Source organism: Ursus arctos, unplaced genomic scaffold, assembly GCF_023065955.2.
Source record: "Ursus arctos isolate Adak ecotype North America unplaced genomic scaffold, UrsArc2.0 scaffold_22, whole genome shotgun sequence".
Lineage (NCBI taxonomy): Eukaryota > Metazoa > Chordata > Mammalia > Carnivora > Ursidae > Ursus > Ursus arctos.
In genome coordinates this window covers 59,778,963-59,791,183 of record NW_026622897.1, presented here as the reverse complement: position 1 = coordinate 59,791,183, position 12,221 = coordinate 59,778,963, and the positions used below count along the sequence as shown (strand labels likewise).

Sequence of the window (12,221 nt, the reverse complement as noted above, 5' to 3'; positions counted from 1 at the left end):
AGTGCCAAACATTAGTGATAACTTGAAAATAATCATTAATAGGTAAATGAATGAATGGTTCAATTATAAAGCATGAATTTAAGGAACTATCATGCAACAATTTAATTTTGAAGAACATTTATTGCTGTAGTGCAACAATCACCACATAATATTAAATGAAAAGATAAAATGCCAACCCTGCACACATATAATTTCTAATTTTGTAAATATATGCTTATAGAAAGAGGCTGAAAGGGTATAAGCAAAATTTAAAAGTGATGTACTTCAACTGGTAAAAAGTGGGGATTTATTTTCTTATTTTTATTTCCTATATTTCTAAATTTTCTACAGTGAGCTATGTTTGTTATATAATATATAGCACTAAAAACATTATGAATGAAAGTGTTGATAACCATACGGATGACCAAGCTGGCAATGCTGACTGAGTAATAAGATTTATGCTTTGTGCTTTACATTCATTCTCTCATTTTCTTCTTACAACTATGATTTAAATGCCATCATTGTCTTTTCTATATCAGAGATGAGTAAATGTAAATTGAGAGCAGATAAATAATTTTGTAGTCAAGAAACTTTGTAATTGCATAGAAATTAAGTGACAGAGCCACAATCAGAAAAACTTACAATAAGAGCAATTATGAGGTTTTCAACAAAGCATACAAAATGAACATAACCTAAACTTTAAGTGTCACCTTTGGTCCTTCCTCTGCTTCACTGTTGAGGTTCTTACCATTTATTTGACAGGTCAGCTTCCTTTGTCTCTGTGCCTTTGCATGTGACATCATTCCTGCCTACATACACTCCCGTCTCCACCTGGCTAACCTTTCTGATCTTCAAAATTCAGCTCTTTTGTGTGGTGCTTCCAAAGGGACTAGTCATCTTCTCTACTTTCCTATACCCTTTAAAAATATTTCAATTATTCAGATATTATAATTACCTATTTACATCTAGATCTGTAAGCTCCTTCAGAAAAGTAACTGTCTCAGTCATCGTTACAGATCGTCTAGCCAGATAAGCTATTAATATGTGCTTCAGGATGACTGGATGAATGAAAACATGAACCGGACACAGTTCATTCTCCCCGGAGTTTCCATTCATCATTGGAATTCTTACTTTTCTCAATGATTGCTCTCCCTTTAGTCAGAAATCTACTTTCATTTAAAAGCTCCATTTCAGAACATAGTGTAGTGTTTGGTGCTGGTGAAGAGGATTGGAAAGGTAGAGGGAGGAGAGATGAAAGAGCCCATTGGATTTCCATGGAATTTCTGGAAACTACTGGGGAAGAAGAGATGGCACCCTGGCTCAAGAGTGGGAGGCATCACGGAACCTGACGGCTCATGGCCGGCCCACAGGCTCCTTCCCACCCAGTCCCTCTAGAACTTCTGCAGGAACATCTCTCTGCTAATCATTTGACTGACTGCCCCAGAATAAGAACCCACTCTTCTAGGCCTTCGGCACCCATGATATGGCCCGAAAGCAGTAGTATACTCTGATGTGCTCTGCTTCATGAATGTTCCACTCAGGCAAGTCTTCCCTGAGTTAATCAGAGGAAAGTCGAACTTGGAGGAAGTGTATGTCCTGTGGAGGCTGCAGGTCTGGGTCAGAAAGCTTTAGAGGATAGAACTGAGGGGAAAAAACCCAGTAATCTCAATCTTTTTGTGGTTTTAGATCTCACTTATGACACAGCAAGAGAGGAACTGATGAGATCTTCCCAGTGTGGACACAGGAATAGAATGGGGTGTCCCTCCAAACCCTGCCAAACCCGGTCCAGTTGAGCACCTGAACTTGGAGAGGGGTCGTTAGCTAATCTGGCCATTGGCAGAAACCTTACCTGTGCCCAGTAGGGAAATCTGCCTTGTTCAGCTCTGCCTGACACCCATACTTCATGCCTGCCCTTGAGTGTTTGAAGAGCTCTGTCTCTGTTGTCAGAAGAACCAGAAGAGGAACCAAGGAAGTCTTACTTTCTATCCTGCATGAGCCATTAGTGGCTGGACTCAAAGCCAGGTCCCTGCTGCCTTCTTTTTCAGGCATGTGTGAGCACACCCAGTCCTGACATAGGAGAGTTATTCCCAGCTATGCCTCTTTTGTCCTCAGAGCCAGGTAAAGGTCTGGCATCTGTTTTTTCCCTCAGGTGTTATTGGGCTTACCTTAGTTCCCCTTTCTTCCCTTCTTCAATGGCGTCTGACCTTTCTTGAATCTATTGTCCTTTGAGACCACAATGAATTTCAGATGACAACAGGATGAATTTCAAGAAAAGAAAAGAAAACAACCCCCCCCAAAACCCCCAAAACAAAAAAAAAAACTCTTGGCTAAGGGGAAGTAGCATTTTGTAGAATAAAGAATTAATTTGAAGTCAGAGTGACCTAAATTTAATTCGAGAACTGGATCTTTCTGGTTTGTGATGCTTAGCAATTTTTTAAAATTTATTTATTTTAAAAAAGATTTTATTTTTAAGCAGTATCTACACCCAACTTGGGACTCAAATCCACAACCCTGAGATTAAGAGTGGCAGGTTCCACAGACTGAGCCAGCCAGTTCTCTGATGCTTAGCAACTTTAAAAGGTGATTTAAAAAGTCAACAGTATTGAGACAGATATCTACTTTTGATTGTATATAATTTTATATTGGTTAAATTTTTTACTTAAATGTTGCAAAGATAGAGTAAGAATTCCTTTTTATACTCCGTACAGGTTTCCCTAGTTTTAACATCTTAAAGTTAATTTCTCATAACTTAAAAAATTAACATGGGTACAATACTATTAAGTAGACCGCAGGCCTTATTTGAATTTGATCAGTTTCCCACAGATGTTTCTTTTCTTTACCAGGATTCATTACAGGGTACCACATCGCATTTAGTTGTCATATATCCTTACTTTTCTCTAATCTGTGATATTCTTGTCTCTTGTTTCTTCATGATTAGATGGTTTGGTTGGGTTGGGTTGGGTTGGGTTGGGTTGGGTTGGGTTTGGTATGGAGAGGGGGGAATAATACCACAAAGGGAAGTACCCTTCTCATCACACCACATTGGAATGTGCATGATATAAACATGACTTATCACTACCCCCTTTCCATATTCTATTCCTTAGAGGTGACTTGCTAAGTCTAACCCACATGCAAGGAAGGGAAATTTATCTCCACCACCAAAAGGAAGGAATCTGGCTGAATTTTTATCACGTGCAAGTATTTGTTGTTGTTACTGTTGTTGTTGTTGTTTTAATATAGCAAAGAGATATCTGAAACAAAAGAAATGTTCTGGTTTCCTCCACTGATTCCTAACCTTGTGACCTGGAAAAAATTATTCCATGCCCAGTAAGGATATCTCAAGAAGGAAATGAGATAAAGCATAGAAAACATGCTAGGAAAAGAGATAAAGTATAGAAAACATTAGGATGCTATTTGACCTGGGACTTGAAAGTTGCCATCAAAGAGGGAAGGAGCATTCCAGCTGACTATCTGATGACCAACATCACTATTAATACTGCCACCAACACCATTTCTGCAATTACTGACTGAGATATTTGTGTATACAAATCCCTTTGCTTTGTATATTATTCCTCTTTATTTTTACTTGGTTAACTCCTACTTCTGATACCAGTTTAAATGTTACTTCCTTGAGAAGAAGGAAATCTTGCTGTGTGTGATAACATGGATGGAAGTAGAGAGTATTCTTCTAACTGACAACCTAATCTTAACCCAAACCCTAACTGCTAATTACTAATGGTTACCCACTAACCCTTAACCCTAACCCCTCATCCTGACCATAACACTCGCCCTAAACATATCCCTCTAGAAAGGTCTCTGTACTGAAGGATATTAGGCCCATACTCTCTCACTGGCAATAACCTTAACCCTAACTCTTATCCTAGTCCTAAATTGAACCCTAATCCTAGATCCGAGGGGGGAAAATATATATATATAAAATACACACACAGTGGAATATTGAATATTAGCTATAAAAAAGAATGAAATCTTGCCATTTGCAATGACACAGATGGAGCTGGAGAGTATCAATCTCAGCAGAATAGGTCTGTCAGAGAAAGACAAATACCATACGATTTCACTCACATGTGGGGTTCAAGAAACAAATGAGCAAAGGGGGAAAAAGGGGGGGGACCAATCAAGAAACAGACTCTTAACTATAGAGAACACATTAATGGTTACCAGAGGGGAGAAAGAGAGGACGTGTTAAATAGGTTATGGGGACTAAAGAGTGCACTTGTGATGAGCACTGAGTGTTGTAGGGAGGTGTTGAATTACTATATTGCACACCAGAATCTAATATTACACTATATATTAACTAACTGGAATTAAAATAAAAACCTTAAAAAAGTTACTTTCTTGGTGAGGTTTTCTCTGATCCAAATGCAAATTAGGAATCCCTCCTTTAATTCTTTCTCAGAGTACTTTTCCTTCATAGCAATGATATTGATTTGTAATTATTTATTTATTTGTGCAGTTCTTTGTTTAATATCTCTCATCTCCACTGGACTGCAATGTCCCCAAGGGCAAGGACTCTGTTTTGCTCATCCTTGTAAATCCTGTACTTAGCAGTGAGTGTAAAGGGGGATTGGGAAGTGAGCAGGGGAGCAATGAGAAGAGTGAGGAGGCCTTTATGATAATAGTTTAGAATTCAGTGTCTGGCTTGTGGTGTATAAAGGCAGTGCCAATGAACATGGGAATTGAGCCAAGATTTGAGTAAGAATTTTGCCAAGAAAGAATGAGCAGGATTAAGAGACTGGGTGAACATTTCTACGATAGCATTTATCAAAGTGAAGAATTATGACACAGTACAGCACTTTTCATGGCTGTCTTTTTGCTCTCCAGCTGTTTGTGTACTTGTCTACTTCTATATAACTGTATTGTGTAGTTGCCAAAAACTCCGTGAGAGCAGTACCTTGTTCATTCTTACACTCTCGAGATTCAGTATGTAAGTACTCACTGATTAAATGAAAGACTATGTCAATGAATGGTGGGGTTAAAAAAAAGAAGAAGTTGGAATATTATTCAGCCATCAGAAAGGATGAATACCCACCATTTGCATCAAATTGGATGGAACTGGAGGGGATTATGGTCTAAGTGAAGTAAGGCAAGCAGAGAAAGACAATCATCATATGGTTTCACTCATATGTAGAACATAAGCAATAGCATGGAGGGTGATAGGGGAAGGGAGGGAAGCTGAAGGCGGAGAAATCAGAAGGGGGAGATGAGAGACTATGGACCCTGGGAAACAAACTGAGGGGTTCAGAGAGGAGGGGTGTCGGGGATGGGGTAACAGGGTGATGGGTATTAAGGAGGGTATGAGTTGTGATGAGCACTGGGTGTTATACGCAACTAATGAATAATTGAACACTACATCAAAAACTAATGATGTACTATAAGTGGCTAACTGCACATAATAATAAAAAAAAAGAAGACGTAAGAGGAATTTTTTTTCAAGATTGGAGATTGGGAGAGTAAGTTTGTCTGGAAGCACAGTGCTAGACTTAGGCCTTGACACCTAAGCAGAAAAGTCTCAGAAGCAGTTGGAAATATGGAACTCAATATCAGTGAGAGGTGAGGGTTAAGGAAATAATTTAGGGATTATGCATTCATTTATTCATATATTTTGCACTTACTGTACAACAGGCACTGAATTAGACCTCAGAAATACAAACATGAATGACAAACTGTCTTTACTGTGGAAAATACAATTGCAATGCCTTTAATGCATACTTAGAATGCTGGAGACGGTAAGGAGGATGAATTAGAATGAGGGGCACATGTAATTCTGCAATATGACTGGAGACTGGGAGATCAGTTAGGAGACTCTAGCAATAATTCTGGTGGGAGATATAAGCCAACACCCAAGTTTCATCTCCACAAGGAGGCTTCATCTCCACAGGATTTGTTGAAACCCTGGCAATGGATAGGATCTCTAAGAGATAGTACACAAGGAAGACAGAAGACGAGGGCGAACCTCTGAACTCCCAGGACAAGTATAGTTCAAAAGGACTTGAGAAATAATGCAAAAGAACCTGCACTTGGATGTGTGAGGGAGAATAGCAAGGAAAGTCATGGTTATGGAAAGCAAGGGGGAAAAAGTTGCAAGGGCAATATTCCATTTATGCAAGCATCAAAGAAAACCGGAAGAGCATTTGATTTCCTCAAGAATCTCTGGCCCAAGTATGGGATCACTGGACTCTGTTGGAATACCTCCCCTCTAAGGCCTTGGTCCCTCCAGGCCTCTTTCTGCAGAATCAGTCTCTGAGGGCCAGAGGAGACCCTGAGGACCTGAGAGTGAAAGCCTAGGAGTCTCCACTAAAGGGGATTCGTTCTCTCTCCCTCTGATGCAGCTCTGATGCAGGCTGAGCTCTGTTCTCACTGGCTCCTAATCTCACTCTCCTCCATCCCTGGGGTTGCAGGCTAACCAGCCTATTAATGAGCAGTCACAGCCTGTGACCTCATTAAAAAGTTGTTAATGAGGCACACTGCTGCTAAGGGAGTACAGTTGACTGAGGCTCCCAGTGGCCTATCCTGGGGCCTGAAGGGAAAGCTTAGGTGAATAGGTAGGATCAGATCTGGGGACAGGGCTAATGAACTCAGGCTGCAGAGCCACACCTCCCAATGAACTCATCTTGGCAAGCAGGCCAGCTTTGAAGCTCAAACCCCTGCTGGCCCGCAGGCTAACAGGAGCGAATGCAGTCCAGAGAAGCAGTGATTTTATTCTGATCTGTCAGCTCTGCTGAATGCCTACTCTGCTGACCCATTTTGGTGGAGGACTTCAAATTCTGAGATTAGGAAGTGGTTTTCCTTGCACTGAATTTTGGTCTAATAATCTCTTAGCTGCCCAATTACAAAGGTCTTTGACTGGAGTCTCTTTCATAGGTTGTGTTCCTCTACCACCCATTTTTCTCACCACTGCCAAGTAACATTTCCAAAAAACAGAGTTGATTGTTTCTTCATGCTGAAAACCATTCAACTGATCTTTATTGTGCACAAAATAGTGTTCAAACTCTTTGGCATGGAAGGCCTTTCAGGTTTTGACTCCTACCAACACTTCCGCCCTCATCTTTCCCCAATTTTCCCTCCCATGTCATAATTTCTGTTATTCTCACCATCATCATCACTACCCCGCCCAATAATCAGATTGCTATAATGGCTAACCTTTCTATAGAAATTACTACTTGTAAAGTACTGTTCCTTAGCGATTGACATATATTAACTCATTTAATCCTCTCAGCCAAGGTGAAAAAGGAGAATCAGTGCTATGATTATCTTCACTTTATAGAAGAAGAAACTAAAGCACAGAGGTGCAAAATAACTTACCCAATATCACCAAGTTATCAAGTGACAGAACCAGGATACAACCTAGGCATTTTATCTTCAGAGTTCATGCTTTTACCCAGATGTTGGCAAACTATAGCCTATAGGCCAAATCCCACCCTCCAACGATCTTTATGTAGTTCTTGAGTTGAGAATGATTTTTACATTTTTCAATGGTTAGAAAAAATAATCAGAGGAAGAATATTCCTTGACACATGAAAAGTATATGAAATTCAAATTCTAATATCCAGAAATGTTTTATTGAAACACAGCCATGCAAATTCATTTATATATTATGGCTGCTTTTATAGTACAAAAGCTAAGCAGCTGTGCAGAACTCATACATAGTGGTACTTTCATTTGCTACCTGGGGTATTAAAAATCATAGTAATCCCCAAGAAAAAAAATTTAACTATGTGAGGTAATGGAAGGTAACTGAAGTTACTGTGGTAATTATTTTACAATATATACATATGTCAAGTCATTACACTGTACACACGAGACTCATGATCAGTGTGATCATCACCTTGATTGCTGCTCAGAATAAATATTAAGTTAAAAAATGTCACAGTGTTACAGTTATTACTTGACAGCAATTTGAGTGCCATGGGCATCTCTGTACTTCAACAATTTATTTACTTGTTTTATTACCAGTGTATGCCTATCATGTCAAAATCAGAAAATGACCTAAATTCAAACATCACATTTTACTTTATTTTATTTTTTAAAGATTTTGTTTATTTATTTTGAAAGAGAGAGTGCAAGCAGGGGAGGAGTCGGGCAGAGGGAGAGAGAGAATCTCAAACAGGCTCTAAGCTGAGCACGGAGCCTGGTGGGGGCTCAATCTCATGACCCTGAGATCATGACCTGAGTCAAAATCAAGAGTAAATATCCAATCAATTGATCCACTCAGTACCCCACATTTTATTTTATTTTTTTATTAATTTTTTTTTAAGAGAGAGACAGCACACAATCAGGGGGCATGGGTGGAGGGAGACAGAAAGAGAGAATCTTTTTTTTGTTAAAGATTTTATTTATTTATTTATTTATTTATTTATTTATTTATTTAGTGCACATGAGAGGGGGTAGGGGAGAGAGAATTGGAGGCAGAGAATCTCAAGCGACTCTGTGGTGAGTGTGGAGCCTGACATGAGGCTCCATCTCAAGACCCTGAGACCATGACCTGATCTGAAATCAAGAGTCAGTCACTTAACTGACTGAGCGTAAAATGTCACATTTAAAAGTAGAGTGGAGTGTTACTGAGTATTTACCCAAGGAACACAAAAACACTAATTCATATGGATATATGTACCCTTACGTTTACAGTAGCATTATTTACAATAGCCAAATTATGGAAGAAGACCAAGTGTCCATTCCATCAATTGATGAATGGATAAAGAAGATGTGGTGTGTGTATACATATATTTAATTATTCATTTATATATATGTGTGTGTGTGTGTGTGTGTATATATATATATATATATATATATATATATATTATTCAGCCATAAAAAAGAAGGAAATCTTTCCATTTGCAATGACATATTTGGAGCTAGAGAATATAATGCTAAGTTAATAAGTCAGTCAGAAAGACAAATACTGTATGATTTCACCCATATGTGGAATTTAAGAAACAAAGCAAATGGGCAAAAGGGACAAAAGAGAGAGAAAGATACACAAACCAAGAAACAGACTTTTAATTATAGGGAACAGATTGATGGTTTCCAGAGGGCAGGGAGAGAGGGGGATGGGTTAAACAGGTGATGGTGATTAAGAAGCACACTTGTGATGAGCACCAGGTGATGTATGGAATTGTTGAATCACTATATTGTACACCTGAAACTAATATAACACTATATGTTAACTATTTAGAATGAAAATAAAAACTTTAAAAAGTACAGAGGAGTGTAGATAATTCTGTTATCAAATTAGGTGGTAAATGATTGTGTTTATTACCTAATGATACTCAATGTTAAAGAATAGAGCATATGTAGACATCTAGATTAAATACTTATTGAAATTACTTCCAACTCACAGAAAGGAACAGAGAAATCTGAAAATTTTAAGTGGAATATCTCAAGTAAATTTCTTCACACAAATAAAAATGATAATGAAGCTGCAACCAAAGTAAGTTTCTAAGTGGCTTATTTGTTAGCCAAACAACAAAAGTCTTTACTGGTGATGAGTTGATAATATTGAGTATAATTTTTTGTAATACAATATTACCTGGGAAAAATAGCCTGAAGAAGGAAGTGATTAAGGCTCTTAGGGTTATAAAGGAATACACATGGAGATTACCGTTCTACTTTCCTCTATCCACGTTAAATACCAACTAACTTAAGAGCCAGTACTGTCTCAGGAGCATACAAAAATGAAATGAATAAATTATGTAAACAGGGTTATAGGCTTTTTACCAATTGAATGAAGACTTATCCACAACAGGATAAAGTGCCAAGATGACATTTGTGTCTCCAAGTTCATATTATAAGCGGTTTCATATTATCCCAGTGTATGTCACATTGACACACATTAACAAAGTAAATACCTGGAATGGATAGGTTATAGAATTGTCAAAATACCATTTTACCATTGGAGAGGATGTGGAGAAAGGGGAATCCACTTACACTGTTGGTGGAATGCAAGTTGTTATAGCCGCTTTGGAAAACAGTGTGGAGGTTCCTCAAAAAGTCAAAACTAGAGCTACCCTATGACCCAGCAATTGCACTACTGGGTATTTACCCCAAAGATACAGATGTAATGACAAGAAGGGCCATATGCACCCCAATGATCATAGCAGCAATATCCACAATAGCCAAACTCTGGAAGTAGCCGAGATGCCCTTCAAGAGACGAATGGATAAAGAAGTTGCGGTCCCTACATACAATGGAATATTACTCAGTCATCAGAAAGAATGATTACCCAACATTTGCATCGACATGGATGGAGCTGGAGGAGATTATGGTAAGTGAAATAAGTCAAGCAGAGAAAGACAATTATCATACGGTTTCACTTATTTGTGGAATATAAGGAATAGCAGGGAGATTGTTAGGAGAAGGAAGGGAAAAATGAAGAGAGGGGAAACAAAGGGGCAGATGAACGATGAGAGACGATGGACTCTGGGAAACAGACTGAGGGTTTTAGAGGGGAAGGGGGTAGGGGGTTGGGCTAGCCTGGTAAAGGGTATTAAGGAGGACACGTATCGCGGGGAGCACTGGGTGTTATACGCAAACAATGAATCATGGAACACTACATCAAAAGGTAATGATATACCGTATGGTGACTAACATATCATAATAAAAAAAATACCATTGTACCAAGAAGAAAAATAATGTAAGCCTACAATGAGCAGAAGAGTTTTCCATGTGGTAGCAATAGGTCTTATCCACTTCTGTGCTCTTTTCCCTGCACTGAGCTTCCCAAAAGTCATTTCAGCAGCTGGGTTTCATCCCAACAGAGAAGGGAAGAGAGCAGAAGAATCCCAAATAGGAAAATGATTGCTCCCCATTCAGTACACATTACTCTTCTTAATGTCTATGGGATGCCATTTCTAAGGCCTAAAGCCTTGCGGAAGGTCCGGCCAAGGGCATTCTTTACCTCATTATTTCTCAGGCTATAGATGATGGGGTTCAACATGGGAGTCACAACAGTGTAGGATAACGACAGCAGCTTTTTGCTCTCAGGAGAATTATTGGATTTAGGCCGGAAGTAGGTGAGGCTTGAAGATACATAGAACAGGAAGACAACAAGGAGGTGGGAGGAGCAGGTAGAGAAGGCTTTATGCTTCCCCTTAGCTGATGGAATCTTAAGGATGGCAGCAGCAATGTGAGTATAGGAACACAGGATCAGCAAGCAGGGTGTCATGACAACAAGAATGGTTCCAACAATTGCATAGATCTCAAACAGTGCTGTGTCTGCACAGACCAGCCTCAGCACAGGTGGGCTGTCACAGAAGAAGTGATTCACCTTGTTGGTGCCACAGAATGGAAAACTGAAGAGCCACGTGGTCTGCACAGTAACTACAGGAAAGCCTGGAAACCAGGAGGCAATAGCCAGTTTGGCACGTGTCCTTTGGTTCATGATGACTGCGTAGTGCAAGGGACTGCAGATGGCTACATAGCGGTCATATGCCATGGTGGCCAGGAGGAAGCATTCATCAACTCCAAAGAAAAAGAAGAAATACATCTGTGTGGCACAGCCAAGGAAGGAGATGGTTGTGTCCCAGGCAAGCAGGGTCCCCAGCATCTTGGGCACAATGACTAGGTTGAGGCCAATCTCTAAGAAGGACAAGTTCCTGAGGAAGAAGTACATGGGACTGTGCAGCATGGGGTCAGCCAAGGTAACCAGAATGATGAGGCTGTTTCCCATCAGGGTGACCAGGTAGATGATTAGAAATGTCAGGAAGAGTAATGACTGTATTTCAGTAGGTAGGGAAGAGAAGCTCATGAGGATAAACTCCTCAACTCTTGTCCAGTTTCCTCCAGCCATAGACGTACAAATGAATCCCCAGCTGTGGTCATGGAGAGAGATTCTTGATTGGAAGAGTCAGACTCTGGATTTGATTTTCAGACTCTTTTTTAGTGTCAGGAGAAGAGGCAAGGTCAAGATCTCAGTTGGAAGAGGAAGGGCCTTGTATTGTCTAAGAATAAAGACACAAGGAAGAATGGCCAGAGCCTGAGCTCTGGAATGGGTAATAGTTCATCATTCCCTACCGTTACTCTTTTTTATGATCTTTTTGTGCTTTTTTTAAAACCATATTTACTAAAACAAATCAGATCATATTTACCACACCCATTTACTGCTGCACACTTAACACCTTTGAGGTGGGGTTAAGTGATATCTACTCTCCCGTGCTCATTGTGTCATTATTCACCATAGCTAAGATACGGAAACAATCTAAACGTCCATCAGTGGATGAATGGAT

At 39.5% G+C, this 12,221-nt stretch overlaps 1 protein-coding gene across 1 annotated transcript; it reads right to left on the bottom strand.

Annotated features, from left to right (window-relative positions):
• Positions 1 to 10,831: 10,831 nt before the first annotated feature.
• On the bottom strand, positions 10,832 to 11,785 carry LOC113245803 (olfactory receptor 10A2). The gene has a single exon (XM_026486106.2). The coding sequence runs from the start codon at positions 11,783 to 11,785 to the stop codon at positions 10,832 to 10,834; it is 954 nt and encodes a 317-aa protein (XP_026341891.2).
• Positions 11,786 to 12,221: the final 436 nt, after the last annotated feature.

Excerpts from the sequence above, each read along its gene's own strand:
- LOC113245803 (XM_026486106.2), bottom strand. The coding sequence starts at position 11,785 with ATGGCTGGAGGAAACTGGACAAGAGTTGAGGAGTTTATCCTCATGAGC.